This window comes from Pavona decussata, unplaced genomic scaffold, assembly GCF_977016875.1.
Source record: "Pavona decussata unplaced genomic scaffold, jaPavDecu1.1 SCAFFOLD_366, whole genome shotgun sequence".
Classification (NCBI taxonomy): Eukaryota; Metazoa; Cnidaria; class Anthozoa; order Scleractinia; family Agariciidae; genus Pavona; species Pavona decussata.
This window is the reverse complement of record NW_028145742.1, coordinates 1987313-2011961: the sequence shown is the minus strand read 5'-3', so window position 1 is coordinate 2011961 and position 24649 is coordinate 1987313. Positions and strand designations below refer to the sequence as shown.

At 39.9% G+C, this 24649-nt stretch overlaps 4 protein-coding genes across 4 annotated transcripts in view; 1 reads left to right on the top strand and 3 right to left on the bottom strand.

Annotated features, from left to right (window-relative positions):
- LOC146452720 (small G protein signaling modulator 1-like) overlaps positions 1 to 789 on the bottom strand; it is a 29140-nt gene extending 28351 nt beyond the window's left edge. The window contains exon 1 of the mRNA XM_085097313.1: positions 302 to 789. Within this exon, the coding sequence (XP_084953439.1) occupies positions 302 to 404 (103 nt within the window). The 5' untranslated portion in view covers positions 405 to 789. The remainder of the gene's footprint in view (positions 1 to 301) is intronic.
- A 4464-nt stretch (positions 790 to 5253) lies between these two features.
- On the top strand, positions 5254 to 6694 carry LOC146452719 (uncharacterized). Its single transcript, XM_085097311.1, has 2 exons — positions 5254 to 5415; positions 6134 to 6694. The coding sequence occupies exon 2, from the start codon at positions 6179 to 6181 to the stop codon at positions 6692 to 6694; it is 516 nt and encodes a 171-aa protein (XP_084953437.1). The 5' UTR covers positions 5254 to 5415; positions 6134 to 6178.
- Positions 6695 to 6707: 13 nt separating this feature from the next.
- Positions 6708 to 9906, bottom strand: LOC146452718 (carbohydrate sulfotransferase 6-like). Its single transcript, XM_085097302.1, has one exon. It carries the CDS (start codon positions 9904 to 9906, stop codon positions 8650 to 8652), a length of 1257 nt encoding a protein of 418 aa, XP_084953428.1. The 3' UTR covers positions 6708 to 8649.
- A 5037-nt stretch (positions 9907 to 14943) lies between these two features.
- LOC146452717 (guanine nucleotide-binding protein subunit beta-like protein 1) lies at positions 14944 to 24635 on the bottom strand. Its single transcript, XM_085097305.1, has 9 exons — positions 24439 to 24635; positions 21231 to 21353; positions 20616 to 20731; positions 20264 to 20310; positions 19681 to 19750; positions 19285 to 19428; positions 18953 to 19041; positions 18238 to 18344; positions 14944 to 15142 (listed from the first exon to the last, which is right to left on the bottom strand). The coding sequence occupies exons 1-9, from the start codon at positions 24552 to 24554 to the stop codon at positions 14944 to 14946; spliced, it is 1011 nt and encodes a 336-aa protein (XP_084953431.1). The 5' UTR covers positions 24555 to 24635.
- Between the last annotated feature and the right edge of the window lie 14 nt (positions 24636 to 24649).

Below are 24649 nucleotides of genomic sequence, written 5' to 3'. Positions count from 1 at the left end.
CCCAGGGCCTGTCATCTCCCCCTCCCCACTCCCTGTGAGATGAAAAGACAGTGACTATTGCCTCCCACAGTAAAGGCAACAGATTTAAGGCAGAACGGTACATTAAGTGTGTAAACATGATGTAAACAGACAAAGAGCTCGGCTGACTGGGGGTGGAAGACGTTTTCTGGAGTGTATTCTTACCTTAACTGTGAACCTCCCCACCCCTGACGGGAAGACATAACAATCCACTCGGAGGGTAGTCAAAGAAACGTCGAGAAAAGTAACGCTTGTTTTCTATCAAAACAAGCGTGTTTAATACCTGCATCTCCAGTTTTCTCCTTTTCCATTTGTGTGTTATTTCTTCTTGCGGCGTTCCATGGTATTTTCCTTTGTTCGATAAACTGGAATAAAACAGCGTTCATCGTGCAAAGCCAAAAGACCTGGGACGATGAACTCCTGTCCAATTATCAACAACGATCAGTACAATTTGTGTGGCCACTCCGCCGGCAAATAAAATGTTACCCAATGCTTCCTGGATGAATGAACGCACTGGGATCTTTAATTTTTCTGCTTCAAATGAAGTAATTCCTCGATGAAACACCATTGTTATAAACTCGGTGACAGCGTTTGTGTGACGCGATATTTCACAATATACAGCTTGTCAAGATAGCTTCCCACCAAACAAATCTTCTCCTTATCTAGTTGCATCCTTTTGTCCATCGTTTTTAGCAGTATACCAGTTCACCTTTGTAATTGTATTTCGGTTCTGGTAACCCTTCCATGCGCGGCTATGCGCGGAAAATCTTTGGTGAGATTTCTTCAAAGTTATCAGTTTCCGGCGTTTTTACTATAGTGTTTTCAATAATTTATTGAGTTTTCAGCAAACACTGGGGCGAGAAAAATCATGGTTTCTGGTACCAGTAAAGCTTTGTTTTGTATACATGCTTTGCTTTTCATATCTCGGACAACCGTCTGGATATTTCCCGCTTGCTAACAAGCTTGGAATGCCCAATTCCCTCCCTTATGTCCCTGAAACGCGCTTGCAGTATATTATGGTAGTTTTGTGACTTTTGTCCGATATCCTAAGGACTCAAGTTACTGGAAAGTTTGTTTTCCATCTATAAGAGTACTATAGTTTCCGCCTAGCAGCCGAGGTAAAGTTGCCCCAACTTTAAAGGCAAATTTTTAAGGTAGGGTAACCCTAGTAACCGAGACAAATCGAGAGCCACTCTTTAGTTCACCCGCTAAATAAATAACGCATTTCAGTAGAGTAGCTTTTTTAAAACAATTTCAAAGGCTTGCGGCGGTCAACTTAGAAAATAACTGTTTATACCAAGGCCTTTTGCAACAGAATTTGACCCAAATACACTGCTATCAAAAGAAAATTTCGATCTCAATTATTTAACGTCGAGATTTACTTTTCAGCCGCTTTAGTCAAAAAGTCACATTTTGATTTTGGGAACCAGCGAAACCTTGTCCCGGTTAGGCGAGTTACGCCTACTTTAGGTGTTTAGGTGTCGCGTAACCCTAACACACAGGTAATATATGCCTTGTAAACATGGCAGTAGACGCAATAGGCGGAGGCAAGGTAACCTTCATCAGTCAACAGTTGTCACGTGACTTAGATTGCTTCAAAATAAAAGTGCAAAAAGGTCGTTGTAATTTTCATCCCGGAAAATATCACGTTGCTGCTACCAAAATAGCCAGCGATATTGTATAGCAGAGCGTTTGTAAGTTTGACACTATTCTATAAAATATAAAGCATGGTGACTACAGGAGTACCCAACGACCCTTTTAGAGAAAATTAATCGTATCAGTTGCACTAAACACAAGCTGAGTGTCCCTACGTCAATCTTGCTTACTATTTAACTTTCGTAAACAAATCTCAGGGTTTTTGGCGGGGTTTTTATAAAAGCGTTAAACTGGAAAATAATGACGCTATGGTCTGTAAAAAAACTCGTATCTTTTGGAGACAATTTGTCAGGTTACATTGACAAGGTTCGGCACGCTCGTGATTACAAGGTCAAGTATGTAGTTGCCACGAGTGGGTTTTTTCTTGAGTTGTGTCAAGAGGTGGTCGTGAAGGGCTTCAATAAAGGCTAGTTCGTTAACACCCGATGCGCTTTCAATGGTCCCAGAGGATGTCTGGCAAATTAAAGTCACCCGAAATTACCAAATTGTCGAACTGGGCAGCAAACTTTATGCAGAAAATTATCGAATATATCCATCCAACTTGGGTCTTCATTGGGTGGCTTATAGAAAAAAACAGAATAAAATTCTTTGACCAGTAAGCGTTGTAATTTCGGCAAAAATGATCTTAAGCTGTTGCAGCTCGGCTTCCTATTCAGGTTTAAATTCTTTGACAGCTTTGAAGGAGGCTGTTTTGATAGCGATAAGAACTCCACCACCACCTCGATCAGACCGATCTCTCCTAAATATTGTAAAGCCAGAATGCCAGAGTTTTTAGCGTACACCAGGTCCTGGAAGCGAATTGCCAGTTTGTTGTGCTGTCTTTGTGATAACTTTTTAAGCTTCTGGCGTTCATCACGAGGCAATTGATCTTACCAGCAGTCGAAGCAGAAACCGGTAGGTTTAGGATTGATGTCACCGGACATCAAGAGGGGAAAGGTAGCATCTGAGTTGTTGTAGTAACAAACGTGGCACATTTTCATTAAATGGCACAGTAATAAGTGTTGACTTAATAGCCCGGCAAAAAAGAAAAATAGCAACGGCTTTCACAGAGCTCTTCGAGTGACGACCTGATTCCCTTAACAAAGTCAACAATCCATCAAAGGAGCAATCGGTAGCGATCGGTAGCAATCGGTAGCGGTACCTCCAAGACTACAGGTCGTTTGACCACGAGTCATCCTTCTGTCACTATATCATTTTAGCCCGTGCGCATGCTCACACCCCAAAACGTACCACATGGAAGACAAAACGACTACATTGTCATATATATACATGGCTGAATCTCAGTTTAAGTCAGTAAGATGGAACTGAGGTGCCAACGAAAGGGATCTGTCTCATATGGTCTAGGGGCCGACTTTTCTCTCCCTCACTGTCTTGTCGGGGACAAGGTATCGGAAAGCATCCCGGAACCATCTCCAGCTGGCATAAGCGAACCGCGGGCCGAAATCTCGTGGTGCATCGTCATGGTACAACGCTCCGGCAAAGTGTCCAGAGGTACCGTTGTCGGCTGTATTTTTCTTTCTTTTTCAGCCATTTTGATATTAAGGCTAGCAAGTCGCCCGAAGACATCGTAGGGAATGAAGCGTTTCATTCATATCCCTGGTCATGTCCTTGTCAAGTTGTCGACCGGTATTGTGTACCATTCATAGTCTTTAAGCCAATTCTGCACATTAAATACGTTCCCATGAAAAATATAAAATCGATAAATACATTTACGCAAAGGGCCCGCGGCTTGCAATCCTCAGGTCCCCAAGATCAAGGGCCTGTTTTACAGGAAATTCCCCCGCAAATCTGGAGAGATTTTTCGTAAAAATGACAGGGAAACATGAAATAATTACGGTACAGCAGGATATTAAAACTTCGCTCTCATTCCTCGCCGACTAAAAATCAAAAGGAAAGGTCGAACTTTCAAGCAATTACAAATATATTCTATGTTTCTATCCAATTGTTGTCTTTTGCATATTTTACGGCAGTATCTCGTCGCCTGTGACAACTTCCTGGCCTACACAAAAGCTCAGTCAGTTATAATTACTTTTCTGACAACTCCATTTATTAGTCAGCTACATAAGTGTGTTTTTTAAAAACATCTAAAGTGTGAAAACATTCTATCAACAACGTGGCACTGATTGGAATTCCGAACAGCATCTTAGACCATCTTAGCGTAGTCAGGAAGACATTTGAACAGCTTTACCTCAACGATCTCTTGGCGAAAATACAGACATCTTTAAATCTTCTTTTAGCCCTCCCTGAAATAAAGCGTCCACTGCTTTGTTCCTTGACAGAAGACAACAAATGTGCGGGAATAATCCAAATGTTTGCGATCTTAAGTTTGCTCTCAAGCACAACTCCAGCGAGGCCTTCACTGGTTCAAAGGTAGGAACTTGATTGAGAAGTCAATTTACCCTTAATCCTTTCTCTGTGGAGTAAAAAAAACCCTGGCGTCCTATAACGTTGCTCTTCAGTGACTAAAGATTTGAGAATATGAATGAAATGTTGAAGCCTATATTTTGTAGCTGAATTCAGTTCTTTTGTTGCTTTTGGTTTTGTTTTGAGCGCTAAAAAGTCGCGCGCGGATTCTTCGCGGTAAGAATAAAGAAAATAGGAACCTCCAGATCGGAGTACGAGAACAAAATTGAGCACGAGTACGACTTTCAAATTTCAAATCTGTCACATCCCCAGAACTCTCGCTCCTTTCCGTTATTTACCAGCAGATAAGGAGACCCTAGAAACAAGATTGGCGTGGCAAGTGGTTAAATAAACCAAGCAAATTAGATTTGTAAACGGTCGTAATCGTACTCAATCTCGTACTGGTAGTCAGATCCGAAGGCCACTATTCACTGACGATTGAACGGACGAGAAATAGACTCAGTAAGTAAATATTTCTTGAATTCATATATTCATTGGGTATTTATCCATTTTCTGTATTTTTAAGTATGAGATTCGGAGAAAAAAGAAAGCAATTGTTTTGAACAATATTTTTTTTAATAAAAAAAGATAAAAGCACAGAGCAGGGAATCAGCAAGAGGGGGGGGGGGGGGGTGGAAACTAGATCATATAGTAGGGGAAGGTGGGATATTAACCCCACCACCCCCCGCCCCGACCCTCAATTCGTCAACCAGTCAAGGGAATTTTTAAGTTTTTGAAGATTAGAATGCCATAATTTGGCAAGTATCATTAACCAGCCTTGTCCCGATCAGAATTCGAGCTGAATTTCTCTGCCCGAGAAGAATTTTGAGTATAATACTCAATCTTTATGAGCATTGCCAGCAGGTAGAATACGCCAATTTATGAGCACAATTTATCCAAGCCTAATCCTCTACAGCTGAGCCATACACAGCTGTTTCGTCCTGGGTAGGGCTCATCAGGATGTTCTGATAGCCAAGTCAACCCAGAGGCTCCCTCAAAGAACGCGGTAGTGTTTGCAAGTTGTGTGCTGCAGGGACTCCGTGGAAACGCAAAATGGTTGGTGAGAACGTGAACCAAACCTTTGTTCAAAGTTAGGACACAAAGGCGCCAATAAATACCTTTGAATAACCAACATTTGTTTACGGTTAGGTTATCCCAGTCCCAATTCTTGCAGCCTGGCGACTTGGTGTGGGTGTTTACTGCTTCGTGTGGTTGATACTTAACTTGGTTTGGTTTCCGAATGGATCGTTTTTCATTTTTCTCACGCACTGGACCTTCACAGCGTCTACAATCTTCTTCCTCATTGGAGCTGCCCTGTCAGTCGTTCAATGGGTACAGGTACGAGCTATAATAACGGATACGGTCAAGGCTCCATTCTCGAGGGTCTTGGAAATATTCCCAAACAATTGTGCCAAAAATTGGCATGTCTGGGAAAATTGTTAAAAACTAATTATGGTCTGTTCTCGCAAATACAAAATCACTCGATATCTTCCAAATGTCGCTCTAGGAGCAGTCCGAGCACGAGAAAAGATGCTGTTCTTAGTTTTAATTTCATCCGTGAAATTCCACCTGAAGTAAGGGGGTTAACGTCTAAAGAATCTGTGGTGCTGTACCGGTGAGGGAGTGGGAACGAATATCTGGTTTAATTAACTGAATTAAAAACAGTAACGAGATTCGAGAGCTGACGTTTCCCACGCTATTCCTTTGTCAAAGGGCTAAAAACGTAAAAAATCAAGTAAAGTAATTTATTTAATGTCAACAACTTGGGGAGTGCTTTCGCAATCTCCCAAGCCAGAGGCTTATGATAAAGTGCCTGACAATAATCCAGAACGAATTGGAATTCGGAAGAGTTGGTTTTTAAATAGAGGGAGAAACTGCCGAACCCGGTGAAAAACTTCTCGGAGCAAGGACGAGAACCAACGACAAACTTAACCCACATATGATGCCGAGTTCGGAAATCGAACCCAGGCCACATTGGTGGGAGGCGAGTGCTCTCACCACTTACCCGGATGTTAGTGAAGCGGCTAGCCAACAGGCATTTGTTTATACTCCACAGCAATACAGAAACCCAACACAAGAGCAGCGCTCGCTGCCAATATCAATGTACAAGCGACAAGGCGATGAACACCGTAACCAAGACACCGAGGACTTGCACGACCTTGACGCCTTGGCTTGGCATCACAAGGCATTCTGGGCCATTTACTACATAGCGGCTAATGTCTCCTTTGCGATCACTCTGTTCTACTGGACATACTTTCACTTCACAGAAAACACAGAAGATGGCGGGTTGAACGACATGACCAAGCACCTTTTCACGACCATCTTTCTCCTCCTCGAAACCGTCATTAGTGGGATCCCTGTGTTCGTGTCCCATGTGATTTACCCGTTCATCTTCACGGGATGTTACATGACGTTCACCATAATCTTCTGGCTTCTTGAGGGGGTTAACCACAAAGGAAACAAAGAGATTTATGATGGAGTACAGTATGGCACCACTCCTGCAAAGTTTGTCGTTCTCTTTGCCTTTCTGTTTGCTTGCACGCAGTTCATAATGCAGCTTATTTTGTTCGCAATTTGTAAGCTGAGGCACCGATTTTTGGAAAAATCAGACATATAACAAGCCTTCAATATCGTAATAATAGTTTCGGTTTATTAAGAAACATAAAATTCCCCAAAATAATCCCTACATTTTTTTCAAAAGGAGTATTTAACAATTGCATATTGCTGGAAAGGATTTTGAGTCTTTAAAACAGGTCGGGTTTACAAAGAAGGTGTGTGTGTGTGTGTGGGGGGGGGGGGGGGGGGGGCCGGAGCTTATGAGGGGAATGCTTATAAAGGAATAACCGTTCCCTTTTTTAGGGGCGGAGGGGGCGGTGTTTACATAAAGATTGCTCTATAAGCGGAAAGGAGGGACCTATATCCGGAACAAAATTTTCGTTTACAAGCAAATGGGAGTGTATACGAGAAAGCTTACAAGCGGGGCGGGAGCGGGGAGGGGTTATAACCGGCATTTTACGGTATTTCCAGTTCTCCGCCACGGCTTAAGGCTCAACATACGGTGAAGAATTGCACCAAATAAAGATGCATCGTGTGTGTAACTCTGATACAGTCGAACCCCTTTATTACGGACACCAAGGGGACAGGGATAAGTGTCCGCATTATAGAGGTGTCCGTTTTAGAGAGGTACGCTTTATATGGATTTCGGTCTCTCAGGGAGCAAGTGAACTGTCCGTAATAGAGAGGTGTCCGTATTAAAGAGGTGTCCGTAAGGAGCGGTTTCACTGTAATATGCTGCTGCCTTCAACATGGAAGCTCAGTGTATCGGTTGGACACATGGATGAAATCTAGAAGCTTCGTGCAATACTGCACTGTATGTCCGGGCTTAAGTTACCATTAATAGAGCGGTTTTCATTTGAGCGTCGTAAAACCAAAAACAAATTTTACAATTCATTTGGACATTCACAACAAACGTAAAGAGCGCAGCGAACCAATCAGAACTCACGGCAAATGCATGCATCCGGCGCCAAGCGCGGGAAACTGACGCGTGCGACTGGTTTTGGTTTTGCTTCTGATTGGTTGAGAAAGTGGCGCGAGTTTTGCAAACGTAGTAAATTAAAACCAAAGCAAACGCGTAATTACTTTCGACATTCAATTGAAAACCGCTCCAAACAAAAAGAGTTTCTTTATTTGATAATTGCGTTGCAAGGGTGAATAAAGAGGAAAGTAACACAAAACAAACTTTCGCTCTGCCTGTACCTATTAGAAAAATAATTCTCAAAACTTTTGTAAAGCAACCTCGTTCAGGAGGGAGGAAGAGAGAGGACCCTGCGAAAAAGGTTGCTAGTAAACAGTACGAGGCTTTAGCAACGACGACGGCGACGGCAGCGAAAACGTCACTATTAAAATGACTTTGCCTTTTTTCAAACGTCCTTCTAACTCGCTTAAATGCCAAATGAAGATGAAATTTCCTGGAGTTGATTTGTTGAAGACTGCACCCAATTGTAGAGAGAGAAAGAAAAATTCGTCGTCGTGTGTTTACGTCCTCCATAAAACGTCCCCCAGGAAATTTCACGTCCAAGTCGTGCAGTGACGGCAAAGAAATGTACCAAAGGTCCAATGCACGTGCAGAGTTGTTGTTTTGCTTATTAAGCCTATTGCTTTTTTCACGTTCTCGTCGCCGCCGTCGTTGCTATAGCTCCCTTGTGTCTCCTGTAACGCAACGAACACGCGCAGAGTATTATTCAGTAGTTGACGCTATTCTCCAACCAGATCCTTACGCTGTTGCGCACATCCAAAGAGTCTGAGGTCAAGACATCGTCTCTGCTTTCTAAAAACGAATGAATTTCATAACGCATGCGTACTTCAGTTGGCCCAGTCCAATCGCTTCCAACTGCTGCATAAAACGGCCAGGATTAACGCGACGCCAGTTTTTAAACGTGTTCAGTTTAAAATCCAACAACAAATTCGTAAGCAATTTAGCACGCGGCAGTTAGTGATGAATCTTGTAAGCTTGACGAGAATAATTTGCACGCGAAACAGTATGAAACAAAAGCGGCACCTCGTAAATGGGCTTTAAGTTAGGTTTTTATATCCACTGTTCAGTTCTTGCGCTGGGTAGGCCTCATTAAATAGAGGAGTACTGAGATTTCGAAGCAGCTCGTCCGACCCTTGAATTTGTATGTACCCCATTGATTTCATCATATCTCGGCAGTAGCGTTCAATTATATTTACGTCGCATGTATCTGCTACAAGCCGCCATTTGTTCAATATTTCCAAAGAGTTCCTTACAACCGAAACAGGGTTCAGTGCTTGTTCCTTTAGTTTGTTATCGCTAGGTTGGGTTGTGTTCACAAGCCACTGCCTAATACGCTCCGAGACCTGAAGTCCCGCAAAGTTGTACAGGTACTCTAGAAGCTTCAAAGGCTGTACAGCGAGATCTTCATACCGAACAACCATGTATCGATCGCGAAGAGAAGGATAAAGCGTTTTGGCGAACCGAAGATTACTTTCGGTAACTTCACAATGAGAATAAACGTACTGTCGCAGAGATGGTTTTGATTTGAGATTTATCTCCCTAAAAAACGCCACTTTCTTCGAGGACATTACAACTGGTCTTATATCACGAATTAGGTGGATCACTTTACAAGTTAGTCCAGCCCTTTCGCACACTCCAAAAAGACTCTCAATTGACCGACCCGGAATTCTATCCAAAATCAGCTTATAAACAACAGTATCGTGATGTTTTCTGCATGAATTTTCAAGATCATCCTGTTTGATAGGAATACAATATTTAGGTTGCCACCTGGCGTCTGTTGGTTCGTATTTGCAAAACGGAGGTGAACTCAAGGCTCGACTGTAAAACCGAAAGAATCGCCCAAAATCTCGTGTTGCATTTCCCACGCTAAAGTCACACTGAAAAATGCGGTGTAAAAAATTCAACGCATACTGGTCGTAACCTTTACCTTGGTTTGCAATCAACCCGTGTAAAGGTTCAAATACGTAGAAGACTCGGGGATGTTGGTTAAAAATGTCCGCAAGAAAAGTCGAGCCAGATCTTCCGTGAGCCACAATAAACAAAACTTGTCGTTTATTCGAAGTCTGTAGGATTTTCTCTGTTAAAAAGTGATCATTTTCACTATTCCCAACTGGAGGCGTCAAAGTTGTTGTTGAGACCGTTAAGAGGTCTTCCCCCGATGCGCGAAATGAGTTTTGCATTTTGACAAAGGCTTGAGGAGATCTTTCGACGAAAGCAAAAAGTAAACCTACTGATACGAGAGCGATAGTCAACAGCAAGCTGAATAAATACTTCAGTGTTCCATTTCTAACCATCTTGGATTCACTTGGCTGGTGTCCCTCTGTTTAAATCCTTGAAGGAGACAAAAAAAATATACCCAAGTTTGTAACTTGATGGATTTAACTCAAACAGCAAATAAAAGAAATTTGCATTTAGACTCGCCTTTAGTTAAACTGTTTCTTTGCAAAGGTAATAACGACTAATTTAAAATTCCAACCGGTGCAAACTTAAATTAACAAAGCCCTTCTCAACCAATTGCAACCGGCTACATTACACAGCTTCAATAGTTCGCCTACGTAATTAGCAAATAAAGCGCGGAGATGAATTCGTTCGAAGGAGTAACCGTTACTTGACAACAGTTTTCTATTTATCTTAGTTTCCAAGGCCTCATAAACTGAATATGCCTTCAAATACACCACCAGGTGGTTTAAAACCTAACTTACCTTATATTTACGCTGTTTCGTAAGAATGTGACTCAGTTCTAGCCGATGATATTGACGCAGTTGGTCGTTCTATCAACATCAGTTTCATTTACGTGAGTTTTAAAAAAAAGACGACACTTTCCCTTTTTCTTAAAAAACCACACTGGTATCAAACGACAAAGTATACTGATAATTGCATCCTGTTATAATTTCAGACCTACGTTTACTCAAGCAGTTGTGGGCCTCTATTGTCTCAGATGTTATGTTTTCATTTGAAAAGAAACTTACGGTTAAATAAGTAAAACAGAGTACAGTAACTACCTCGTATTAATAACACTGAACTTGGCTTATTACCAAATGGATTTAAAACTTTCAAAATCCTATTTACTGCGCTGCGCTCATTACTACTGCGGGCTAAATTAAAAACAAATGTACATCACTTTGAAATGCGTCTGTAACTAGAATTCTGTCAGAAGAAAATACGGAAATTAAGCGACACGGTCAAAGAAGAGAAGATTATTTCATATAACATATTTCATAGGACAACGCAAATTTAAGAGTGTTTAATTTGTCAGCCTACTTAAAACATGGAAAAGTGATTTAATGGCTGTTTGTAATTCTTCAAAGACGCGTTATTCATACCGCTTGTTTCCAACAATACCTTACTAGATTTGTTTGCTTTGCGAGGGATAACAATTGTCATCTCATGAAAGAAATATCAACAGAAATTCTCAACGTTAAAAGATCGCAATTATCGACTGAATCTATTTACTGGGATTTGTTTTTCCGTGGTATTTCCCTGAATGTTTTTATTATTAAAAATTCTGCTTTAAACAAGTTCTCAGTTAGTGATGTAAATGATACCGAAATAAAATAATAAAAATTGGTCGAGCTCATTTCGGTTGAAATACAACTTTGCAAACTTCATCGAGAAAACAAACCAGCATTTTGTATCCCCCGTTATCTCCTCATGGTTGCAAAGTTAAGTTTGAATAGCTCACTTTAACACAAAGAAAAAAAACATATTATACTTGACAAAGCGCTAGTGTCCTTTTGGCTCAGAAACATTTGAAAAGTTGAGCTTGTTTAAAGTGGATGGAGAATCATCTTTGACCTAAAAAAAAAAAAAGCTTTAAGGCGACAGGTCGTTGAAAAAGCTCCCTTAACAGACTACACGTAGATTGAATATTTACAAAAACAAAACAAAACTGCCACTCACATCTTGCTCTCAGTGAGAAAAAAATCACGAAGCTCACTGCTTGCAAAGGGCAGGTGTAGTTGCAAGGATTTTCTTGTCGTAATAACACACGACTACGTCAGCTTTGCTGTCATTATCATCGTGTATAAATAAATTTTGTTATTAACGATCGCAAAAGGTTTCCTGGTAAAATGAAATCTTGCACAAATAATGTCCAAATGCTCTGAATTAGTATCATCACAGCAGCGGACATCTGATTGGCTAGTTCAGTATAAAAAGCATGCGGTGAGTCGTTTATGCACGCATTTCTTTTGACCAATAACAGCATTGCACCTACCGGCAAATGGCTTTATTCACGCCGCGAAAAAATTGCGCCTTCTTGCTGAGGAACTGAGCTAAAAAGTTATTGGAGAAATTTAGCATCCCTGGCTGAGCAGTAAATTGGATCTTTGGATCATTAACATAAAATGTATTTTTAATTTTCTGAATTTATACGAGCAATGAAATGACACGAAAGCTTTATCTGGGCTTGAGTTCTTGATCATTTGTTTATAACCGAGTATATACGATCAAGAACAGCTTCGAATTAACTTTTTTTTTAAGCAGTGGAGATTTAACTCTTCTCTAAGCATTGCGGGAGAGATGTTAAGCCGTCTGAAAATGAAACTGACAAATTCAACTGTAACCATCACTTAGTAATTGAGAGACTGGTGATGAAACCTTGCCATGTAACATTGGTGCTGTAATTTATGTTGGAAGGGCCGCGACCGTGCACAATACTTTTTTTTTAACCTTCACACCACAGTTGAATTATCTCAACAGGAATGTTTCTATTGGCCAGTTGTTCCAACACATTTCAAAATCTAATGTGGTTTGTGCAGGGTCAAGGCCAAAAATGCTAACAAAAATATATAACAAAAACGTTTGTCAGGCTTCTGTTCATAACAATTGCCTTTTATTAACTACGCCATTGATCACTGAAATATTAATTTACTTCATTTGTCAATCATAGCTACTCACAACGCACTCAAAACGACGTCATAAATCTTGAACAAACAAGATGCCCCTCTAATGGCATTACACGGAATGCTTAATGTAGCCCCAATTATTCCCCATTGTTTGTTTCGCAGATATTTAAAAAATATCCTCCCTTGGCCATTGAAATAATTGTCTGAATGGTTTTATTCAGATATATTGCGTGATACTTATCGTTGTGTTACTAGGAATCATACCAGAAATAACTATGCAATAACGTCATGACCCCGCTGAACTGGTCTGGCCTCCTCTAGCTCTAATCCTTCGCGTTGATCATTCGATCTGTTTTTTAAAGCGGATTTTCTTTGCTGTGAACTCTCCCAATTTCCGCCGTTTCAACTGTCGAGTACTACCTAGAAGTTATTATTTCGATTTAATGCTTGAAAAAGGTTGGTTTTCTCTCTGAAAACGGCAGATCCGGAGTCTTAAATTCAGACATGTGGCCGCCATTGAACGAAAACAACTTTTCCAAATGATGATTTGCTTTGACGTCACACAAGTAGAGATGAGTGGGTCCCCTCCCTCGTGATATACGCGCAGATAATGGAGTTTGATTGGGCCGCTTTTGTTCAAGACAATCAAAACAATAGAGCCCTTCTGGGAGAGGGAAGAATTTAATCTAGTTTTAATGAATAAATCAAGTGATGATTTGACGTCACACAGAAGTGATGAGTGGGTCCCCTCTCTCGTGATATGTGCCTGAAAAATAGATTTTGATTGGGCCGCTTCTGTTGAAGACAATCAGAACAATATATCCTTACTAGGGGAGGACAGAGTTTAATGCATAAATTAATGTGCACATTTATGACACCGATGAAGAAAAAGATACCCGACCGAAATCTAGACACGTCATGCCCTGCGGGCATTCCGTGTAAAAAATCACCATTTGAAAACGCATTCTTCGAACAGTCGACTTAAAATATCATAACCCCAGCCTCGTTCTCACTCCTTCAGGGGTGAGGAGATCAAATACCCTGCGGACGAGGTTGAAAAATCATAAAAAAACACTACCTTTTATAGTAATGTACACTCAACACAGGGTATCATATTTTACAGCAATTTGACTGGTTCCTTACAAAAGGTATTACGTACTACAATTACTGCCTTATTTGGAAAGCCCGCGTTATGAAAAAGAAATGGCAATATCGCACTTTCTTCTCATGATTTTGCTTATTCCGTTCGGACAACTGGCGGTTTTTCTTGTATTTAAGTATATTATGAAACTTGCGCATCTCGTTGACTTTTCTTTGCGGCAAACGTGCATTTCTGGCGTTGTAATCGTCATTTACTATAATTACAAGGCTATAAAACTGTAATAAAAATTGGGACACGTGCATGGTTGAAAAAAAATTAACCATTTTTTTTCCGATCTCCGAGAAGAAGATGGCTTGATTGCAATTAAGATAAAGGTTTGATCCATCTACAGGAAAGCTGCAGCCAAAGTAAAAGCAATTAAAAAAGCCATTTTACACTCTGTAGAGATTCTGGTCCGATAACAAACGGATGATACGATCACCCGGCGCTAGCCACCATTCGCGACCGAAATGCCAACTTAAACGGTACGATTTAAAATAAGTAAAAAATCACACCATGGCCCATGTCTCATTTAATTCACAGTTTCGCAAAGAACAGCTCGAACGCTTTTTTTAATATTTACGTCGTGTGACTCGACTGTAAATCATTTAATATGCGAGTTTTTCACAATGCAGCTTAGTTAAGACTGATTTGTTTCTCGCATATAAACAGCCCTCTTTTATCATTTTCAAACCGCGTGGGAAAAAACACATGTTGTTCTAACATTATTGGTCCCTCCACTGTGCAAATCCTAAGAATAACTTAAGAAAAGCTCCTCATGAGGTGACTTGACTTGGCGACTGGATTGTTGATTATTGATTCATTGATTTTCACATGTAATGTCACCGTGCAACACACCGTATTTTAAGGCCGTTGCCTGTTCATTAATTTTTATACTTTGCACAAACACCTGCACTATTGGCGAGATTAGCAACCTTTGCCAATTACCAATGTAGATGAAGATGTAGAAGTCTTATCAAGCGGATTTCTCTCGAGAGGAACTTTTTAGGAGATAGTCAAAGTTGTATCTTGTTACAGTAAAATTTTCAGGCTTTTTTGCGACATTTTTAAAAGTCGCGAAAACTTGGTTGCATGATAAAAGAAAGTCGTTTATTATTTCCTGTTTAGAAGGGCAGTTGAACAAATTTTCTAATTTGCGGAGATTAAATATAACCCCTTTTGCGTGCCAAAGTACGTGTCACAGGAAAACGTTTTATAACAAATTTCAGTCGCGATTTTTACTCGGAAATTTGTCCTGTGAAAAAGTACTTTGGCGTGAATCGTACGAGGACACAAAGACGATAAACAGTGTTTTACCTTTTCAGCTTAGCACTAACAAGCCATCATCGTACATGTTCTTGAGCACTTTGTCCTTTGTCGTTGTACAAAGACCACAAACTTATCCTGGCGTCTTTTCCACCGGCGGCCAATAGCTGACCACAATCACGCATGTCATCAGAAAACTCCACAGCGTTGATTGTATCCGTATGGTAACTAAGATAGGCCAAGGGTGTAAGCTTTTTCCAGTTGTAGATTCGTAACCTGGAAAAGTGATATGTTAATATAATATTTCAGGGAGGTGGCCTAGTGGTTAGGTGCGCTGGATTTGTAATCCGGAGGCCGCGGGTTCAAGTTCCGCTGTGATCACTTGGATTTGTTTCACGGTAGCCCCGTTTTCAAATCCAAGGCCACGCTTTGTAAATAGTCAACCAGTTTGCCTCCCACCGGTTTGGGATTTTTAGATTTTTAGTTCAGTTTGCAAATTTATTTCAATGATTTATAGCGTCCCCAATTAGCATCACAGTGCTGAATACTTTGACACTTAACCTGAATAAAGTCATTTATTTATTTATTTTTATTTTAAATAGAATTTGGCACTTCGCCACCTACTGCAGTTTGCAGCTGGGATATCAACACTTTTAAAGTTTTTAAGCTGCATTTTCCCCATACGAATCTCTTTAATATTTTTGCGCGGTTTAAAACCATACGGAGAAAGCAGAACTTAACAAGTGCTTTTGGATCCCAAAAGAAAATTGGGGGTAACCATGCATTTTTCAGAGATAAATATTTAAGCTTCAATTTAGGAAAAACTGCAATACATTGCTTTAAATTTTGGCGCTTTTTAGAAATATTGTTGCTTAATTATCTCTGAAATATGCGCGGTAACCCCCAATTTTCTTTTGGATTTCAATAGCCCTTTTTGAGATCTGCTTTTCCCGCGTAGTCATAAACCGCCCAAAAATACTTCGGTATTAGTAGGCACCGTCCGTAATCTTCGCTGCGAGCTGCACCAAGGAGCTAATTTTTGGTGAGTGGACGTTTCCAACAATCAGGGCCGTACCTAGGATTTTTTGTCTGTGGGGGCAAACTCGGCACACCCCTCATAGGGGTCTACCGTATGTAGACAGGGTTTCTAGTTGAACATTAATTTTGTTTTCACTCCTACACAGAAAGTTGCCTCTACGACGTTTAGAGAAAAAAAAAACACACCGAAGCTTTTTGTTTTAAATTGCCATGACTTCTTATGGAGTTAACATCTTGTTTAGCTTGAAGCAAACATTGTTTCTCATTTTAAAACACAGTCGATACACTGCTGTAAACAAAGGGAGAAAATCACTGAGCTTCCACTATACAAACGCACTATATCAGTGGAGCGAAGCATTTGCACAAACACAGTCGTTATTTAAATACAATTCAAGCCTTTTCAGTATTACTGTGACACGTTGCATAGCTCTATAACACGCTACAACGATTACTAGAGAACCAAAAAACCAAATAGCCGTGCCAAGAAACACAACTCTTTGTGACAAACACTAATAGTCGGGCCCGGCATTGCAACAATTACAGAATGAAGCTCATTGCATGATACAGGCAATGATTAATTTCTGTCCTAACATTACACAAATCTCAACAAGAAAGGCAGTTAAAACTATCAAGCACTTAAAAGAGCCAAGCCAAACCGAGCTGAAATGCCCTATGTGGCATAAAAACACCGTCGTTGAACACGCGGAATAAGAGATCATATTCAAAAGGAAGAGAATTTGTTACAGCGAGTTATAGCTTTTTCTGCGCGCCTAATTTACACCTACTTTTGTTGTATTTGTTTGTGCTACGTCTTTCATACCTTTCGCCCCCACACCTTTATAGATCATTATGTATGTAAATAGCCTTTCTGTCACTCCTTTTACCCTTTTAAGCCAGTTTTCTTTGCATAAGTTTTTAGTGTGCGCGCCATTTTCAGTGTTGTAAAGTTGTGTTTCGCCGTTTTTTTGTTGGTCGTTCGTAATCAATTGTTTCTCACTTGCTTATTCCATGTCGTTACTTGTAGTATTTTTTAACATCTTTTATTTAATCTTTGTATTTCAAGAACCGTTCTGGTACGGATTTGTTTACCGTCGGGATGTGTTTGGAATGGTGAAGTTTTCGAATAAAGTGACAAAGTAGAGAGCTGAGTGTAATTAAGCGGCTACAGAATTCAAAAGAGGAAACTCAAAAATCATTAGGCGCAAATGAGCTGTCGGATGATGAACATGTGATGGTTAAATCCAAACCCGCTACAAATACTTGCGAGCAGGGCAGGCTTTTAAAACCAATTTATCTCTGAAAAAAATATACTTGTATAACCTAGATTTAAAAAGACTAAAACACGCGCCAGAAAGTGGCGTAGGCTTGTCAGTCTTCATTTACACACCAAATTCTAAACCATAGGCAGCACAAACTGACAAAATCATTATTTTCATAAGAAAACCGGTACTGGCTTTTGCTTCAAAAGATTTTCCAAAATAATTATTTGGAATTCACATTGAAGGAATATTTTTTCAGTCAATTAGTCGATTTTCTTGTGATCAGTGTGATGTTAGAAACAAATTGAGTTTTCCTGGCGGGGGCAGCTGCCCCCTCTGCCCCCGCGCTAGGTACGGCCCTGACAATACTCTTTTGCAAACACTTTGATCAAATGCCATATTTTCACCAATTCAAGTTTCTGTAACGTCACACTTCACTCTATTTAGCCTATTACAAATACAATGAATAATAATAAAAAAAAATCCAAAATATCGAGACTCGTTACTTTCGGTTAATGAGAACTTTTTTTGGTAGCCTGTGAACAGACTCCCAAGTGGGGTCTAGGGCGAAGACAAAAATCGCCCGGCTCGCCGATTTTTCTTTTCGCCCTAGCTATACCCCACTTAGGAGCCTGTTCACAGGCTATTTTTTTGGTTGCTTTCAAGGGAAGAAAAAAGGGAAGGTAAAGTCAGAGAGGTAGCTATTTATGCGTCAAGAATCTTGAAACTGTATGCACCATTTTTATATCTTAAATTTCTTAACAGAATTATGTCCTATTTAGCAATTTAGCGATGAAGTGTTTACTTCCTTTGTTTGGATAATCTCACCTTCTTCAGTTCTTGGCACCGTACGTGGGTCGTACGTGTATTGAGCCAACTATTTAAGCCATGACAATCATGAAAAGTTCAAAACACACAGATTCTTACCACATACTAGTTCATTGCTTTAGCAATGACACACCTTGTCTGGGAAATGTTTACATTTATTCCATTTAGTAATTTTGTGTACATCCAAGTCGGTTTATTATTGTTAAATGAGTTAATTTCGCTTCACGCGAGGACACGGCTGCCTACCTGCCATCCCATCCACCAGTGGCCAGTATTTTGCAGTCTTTTCGGATTTTGACTGAAGCAATCCCAGGATTCTTAAGGTCAATTTGTTTATCCGCTAACAAGGTGCACTGAGACAAAAAAGGTAGACAAACTATAAGTTTAGTTTCTCTTTCATCTAATTGCCTTAGGGAACTGGTTATAACAAGATTGTTCACAGAGGACCCGCCTTGTCTTGGGTGGCGGGGGGGGGGGGGGGGAGCAAAGACACTACCTGTTTCATGAACATTACCAACAAAATTTCATTGGCGTTACAATTTCAGTTGACACAGATACATGTATATTTATCTAGCAAGAGTCAGCATTGGTAGATAAACAAGGAAAGTGAGGTTTGAATCTCATTGTCATTTTTTACTGATGGATATAGGGGTGGCTATGCAATAAAGACACCATCTTTTGAGATTGAGGAAGGGGGGGGGGGGGTGCAGAGACCACCATCTATTTTGAGGTTTGGTGGGTCCTGTTTGAGTGTAGTAGTTTTCACCACTTCCCTCAGTTCTCACACATTAGTGGTATATCAGCATATCTGAAAGGCCTGACAAAAGAAGGCATAAATAGCAAAATAACAGAAAGCCAAAAATTTGGGTGTGATTAAGTGTACCAGGCCTCTTAGCCTAAAGTACAAATTACCAGAAGTTGTGCTTAGCATGGGAACTTTAGAATTCCCCAACCTTCTCACCTGTGGTGTTACGGATGAGACGCATAATTTGTTGTCTGCCGAGCCTGATATTATTTGCAGAGTTTCTTTGTCTACATCCAGACATAGAACTGATCAGAAATAAACAATACAAAAACAACATTAGATTCATTCTTCAGACAGACACGTTTTATTATCAGGAAACTACTCTCCCCTCCCCCCACAACACACACACCCAAGCTCCACCCCCTCCTCCCCCTAACCACAGTTCAGGCCAGATTTGGTTACACTGTGCTCTTTCTCTTCTTTGATGTATTTCTTCATCTAGCCCCCAAGCTTAATCAGTAACAATAAATTATTTACTGATTACGTACTTGATTCTGTGTGTACAGTACTTCTGCTCAGCATTTTTTCCTCCATAACATCCCACAGTATAACTTGGCCATTTTCAAATCCTGTGACCAACAGAGGCCTGTCTGTTTTGGGATGGTTGAACAGGGACAAACACATACACATACCTTCAAAACAAACAGAAAGGAACTTACTTAACTTTTTCAGTGGCTAGTCACAAGATCTGGCAAGCCTGCAGATGCATATTTTCTGAACCCTCGTGGACTTGTAAGCAAACATACAGTTCAACCATACTGATATCTGAATATAATTTATATTATCAAGACAATAATTATTTTAAAGTTGTCCAACCAAAATACCCGGTAGCTTTTAACAACTTCAAATGAAATGCATAACATTAAGCATTTTTTAATTCTTACCAGTTGACTTTTCATTTTCAGGTTTTACAGAAAAAAGGATTTTGTTGGACTCCAGGTCAAGAACATTAACCTGAAAATTTAATTATAATTAATTAGTAACTAAATCTTAATATTGCCCAGTGAAATATCGAAATCTGGCTTATATTTTCATTGTATATAAATTTATAAATAAAATAGATTTAAATCATAAATTTTGTAAATTTGTACATTTTCATCAGATGTGCATTACAGTATGGAGACACTCTCCAGATTGAATTGGAATTTGGAAATGTTAGTTTTTGAGAGGGGAAAACCAGAGCACCCAGAGAAAAACCTCTCAGAGCAAGGACAAGAACCAACGACAAAATCAACCCACATATGATGCCAAGTCTGGGAATCAAACCTGGGCCACATTGGTGGGAGGCAAATGCTGTCAAAACTGGGCCATCCCTGCTCCAAAATACCACTAAATATGCAAATTAATTAGATAAAAAAAATTCTACAGAGCAAGCCAGACATCCACTTCTCTAAAATGTCTGTCTGGACCCAAAAATGTTATGAAAATGTATTACCATTAGGGAAACTAATCATAACTTTTTGTTACCTGGGATTGTTTAGATGATGGCAAAGCAATCCAGTTTGACTTGTGTCCTAGCAAGTATAAAATGCAGCAATTAAACATGCACTGCAGTTATACACTAATCACCACTAATGTGTTCACTAATTTTTGTTCATTTGTTCATGATCATTTGTTTCCAAGGAACAAAACATTGTAATAATTTTTTCGTTTTGTTTCTTGAAGAAGGAGATTTCTGCCACCAGACATCGGCTGGTAATTTAACCTACTGGAATTGCTTTAAGTGATTTCAAATATTTGGAGACAATGATCCATCTGCATGAAAAGCCTCACTATAAGCCTCACTCATTCACTACAGTAAAGCAATTATTTCACTTACCTCTTGGTAAAATACAGAACTGGCAAAACCCAAGGAAGGGTGCTGGTAAACTGTTCACTACTTCAGATCTTCCTTCACAGCACTGCCATGTGTTTAAATGCCCATCTCGGCCATGACTGTTGTTAAACAGTTACAATCAATGCTTTAAACCAGCAGGAATTTCCTGAATTTCCAATTTTTCACTCCCTTCTTTATAAAAAAGGCTACCAAAACAATCTCAAAATCTATTAAATAAATATAAACAAAACAGTTCCGTAAATGAAGTGCAAGACAGAAGTGTTTGCAACCTTACCCAGACAGAAAAACCCTCTCATTTCTTGCAGACTTTGTGCAAACTTGTACATTAATAGATGCCTCAACATCACGAGAAAAAAAAAATGGGTTCGGAGGGGTTCTGTTTGCCATGTTCTTGTTACATAATAATATGCTGTAGCGAAAGTTTAACTCTGGATTACAGTTCGAAAAGCTATTTTCCACCAGGCGCTACTTTCCAAAACAAGGGAGACTGAAAACTAAAGGATAAAAGAGCTGTGTCTAGTCTATTGCAGGCACTATAAAAAAATGGCAGCTTAGATGGTTGCAGACTGGAGGCTAAAAGAGCATTTATCTGCTAACCTGATAACTGTTCCAGCAGGAAGAAAATCAGCTGCAAGAATCGCATGTCCATCATGACCATCCAACGTTAGCTCCGTTCTTTTAGTTTTAAGATTCCATAAATTAATAATTCCTTTAGCAGACCTGTCAAAAAGAACAATATTATTAAAAAGAAGTTTTCATTTAGCAATTTGTCATTTATCTCTTTCACTCCTTAGTTCATATCACATAGCGCATCCACGCCATGGTCAGAGTTCAACTCTTCCATGCCTACTACCTAGGGAGGAGGGGGGGAGGGTTACTCCACAGAATTTTGGTAGGGCCAGTGTATGGCTCGGTTCCCCAAACCCTGAACCTATTTCAGACCAAAATATGTAATTTTTCAGTTCCCTTTTTCAGACCTACAACTGCAGACATATTTTGTTGGAACACTCCACTGAGACCACAGATAAATCACATCTCACCTACACAGCACATACTCCCGCTCCTCCCTCATTCAGTGTTGCATTTACAGTGTATCTTTCACTTCAACTTGTGAGGAAAATAGCATTCATAGCCCACACCTTCACAGTTTCACTTAATGCAGTTTAATGGAGAAGATTTGTTGACTCACTAAATATACAAATTTTATACCCGCAGAACAACAAAATGGAGAAAAATAAAGGACTCTTATCACTGCGGCATGCCTTAGGTTTAACATGATGTGATTGGCAGAAATATATATTTGCTGATGGACGAATTACAGGAACTAATTAAGCATTTCGTGATAACATGCGGTTAACTTGTTTTGTTCCTAACAGACAAAGGCTACATAGGTGTGAAATCTGTTTCCTTGCAATGGAATTGTGCAGTTCCAGAAAATATCCATACCCCCCCCCCCCCCCATGGATATGTCAATGGAAATTCGGAAGGGGATGGGAGGTTAATGGACGGAAATTTCCGAGGGGTTGGGGGGTGTTCCATGAAGAATTTCTCCAGAGGGTAAGGAAATTCACGAAAAAATCGTAAGCGACGCACAAAGTTGGCTGACAAGAATTTTCAGTCGCCACTACGGAAAAATAATTATAATCCAGCAAAAAAGCGCCGCAAACGATGAATCATTCTGCAAAAATACATTTTGGTAGAAGTGTTGTCTGGTTAATCCTTTTGATAAGCGAAAGTAATGCGTGACAGGTATTTTTCTGTGAAGTTCGACTTCGCGGCGCAATCAATCAGCCTCATATCATGCCGTGCATGGCTGTGACTTCACAATCGTTTGAAGTTCGAGTTTTGAATCAAATAAAAGCCCTCTTTACTCGTATTGTAGCATCAAATGAGGAGATTAAAAGGTTTCTGAACAAAGCAACTATTTTGATGAGCATGGCCTTCTCGTAGTTCCACAGGCTAGTTTGCGGTTGAAATCTATTTCCAGTGACATTTCTGACACGACGAAATGTACAACGGTGTGCTGTGAGCGCTGTCGTGTTCAATAAATTTATTTCCCATGGAAAATTATTTTACTGCAGCCACAAAATGTGTAATTTCTCCAATGCAATCTTTCACAAAAAAGATTTCTGGAAGAAAGGGAAAAGATTCTGCAGAGATGAACATTGGGGTTGAAATTTGATCCCATGGCACCAAATGCGAAACTTTCCCGATGTATGCAAATTTTGCTCAAGATTGAATAGGCCATTTTACAGTTGTGTGTTTAGTGACCTGGCCTTGGATTGGAAGCGAGGCTGGGGGTGACCTTGCATTGATACAAACCTCACTGCTTTTCATATGTAAATGCACACTAGTTAGCATAGGAACAGCATGATCTACATATGAAAAGCAGTGAGGTTTGTATCAATACAAGGTCACCCCCAGCCTTGCTTCCAATCCAAGGCCAAGTCACTAAGCACAGAACTGTAAAATGGCCTATTCTGTTGGACGTGAGACAGCGATGTTTATGTTATAAAAACCTGACATAAAACATTGAAAACACAAACTTCTTTTCTTTCTAGTATTCATTTCACTCACGATCTCAGTGCTGAGATGCATGTGAATTCATGGACTAATTAATTTTGAAGTTTTGAAAGGAGAACCGAGAACCTTTTGAAACTGTTCACAAAGGCGGCTTTCAATTCTTGTGCATGCAGCCAGTTTTTGGCTGGGTTTTCAAAGTTCTTCAAAATTCTACTCGATAAATTAAAATCCAGCATCGTATATTTAATGTGCAACTTATATTCGTAGTGGTTTCCTCGCGGTATTAAAATAGCAAATGTTTCTCTGTGGAGGTCATAACGAAAATGGAATTTGCAAAGGCCGGTCGCTTTTAGGTGAAAAAGAAACGTTGTAACGTGATAGAGATATGACTTCTTAAGCGCTCGATAAAGTTATAAACGTTAACTACGCAACAACAAAGAATTAAGCCGTGTTTATTGACGTAAAAAATCGACCATTTAGAGTTTTTTCCAATTTTTCCGGATATAATTTTAGCAAAAGGATTAAACAAGTAAAATAGCGAAGTGTTGTAAATAGCTGAACTAGTGTAGTCAACGTTGCTTCAATAATAAAAAAAATTGATCGTAATAGTGTGCGTCATCAATTTTCTTAGTCTAAATGGATTTTGAACTTCTAAGGGGTTCAGGGAGAAGGGTTTTAAAAACCCAGAAATTTCAGAGGGGTGGGGGGGTTAAAATAAAAAAAACCATCCGTGGGGGGGGGGGGTATGGATATTTTCTGGAACTGCACATTAACAAGAATAACAATACAAATTAACCCTGTTTCCAACAAGCTTGCTTAAAAAAATTCAACATTGAAGGGGAGAGGGGAAAAGAAATTTATGACTGAGCATGTGGTTTCTAAAAGCAGTACACATTTATTTATATACATTATTTATACTGAAAATTCCAGTTCAGCATTTCCAGACACATTTCCAGACTTTCAGATCAAAATGGTTAAAATCTGTACCCTCTTTCAGACCAACACGGCTCTAAAACCATACCTTTTGGCGCTGCACATACCTGTATAGTGTGTCTAGGGTAGTCCACCCCCCCCCCCACCCCTCCCCGGGGTGTACTAACTTACCACAGCTTTATTATATTATTGAGTTCTGTATTACAACCAATTTATAAACTGGGAAGCAGGAATTTCTTGTATTCTAATTTTTCACATCCTTCTTTATGAAAAAATGGCTACCAAAACAATCTCAAAATCTACTAAAACAAAGGAAACGGTTCCGTAACTAAAGTGTTCGCAACCTTACCCGGAGAGCAAAACACCCTCATCTCTCGCAGACTTCGGTGCAAACTTGAGTACATTAATAGGTGCCCCAACACCACGGAAAACATAAATTGGGTCCGGAGGGGTTCTGTTTGCCATGAACTTGGCACATTGCTGTCGCAAAAGTTTAACTATGGATTTCTGTTCGAAAAGCTATTTTTTCACCAGGCGTCACTTTCCAAAACAAAGGAGAC

Coding starts and splice junctions, on each gene's coding strand:
- LOC146452718 (XM_085097302.1), bottom strand. CDS start 9,906: ATGGTTAGAAATGGAACACTGAAGTATTTATTCAGCTTGCTGTTGACT.
- LOC146452719 (XM_085097311.1), top strand. CDS start 6,179: ATGTACAAGCGACAAGGCGATGAACACCGTAACCAAGACACCGAGGAC.
- LOC146452717 (XM_085097305.1), bottom strand. CDS start 24,554: ATGGCAAACAGAACCCCTCCGGACCCAATTTATGTTTTCCGTGGTGTT. Junction 21,354..24,438: donor GAGGGTGTTTTGCTCTCCGG/GTAAGGTTGCGA, acceptor TCTTTTTGACAG/GTCTGCTAAAGGAATTATTA. Junction 18,345..18,952: donor TCTCATCCGTAACACCACAG/GTGAGAAGGTTG, acceptor TTTTTGTCTCAG/TGCACCTTGTTAGCGGATAA.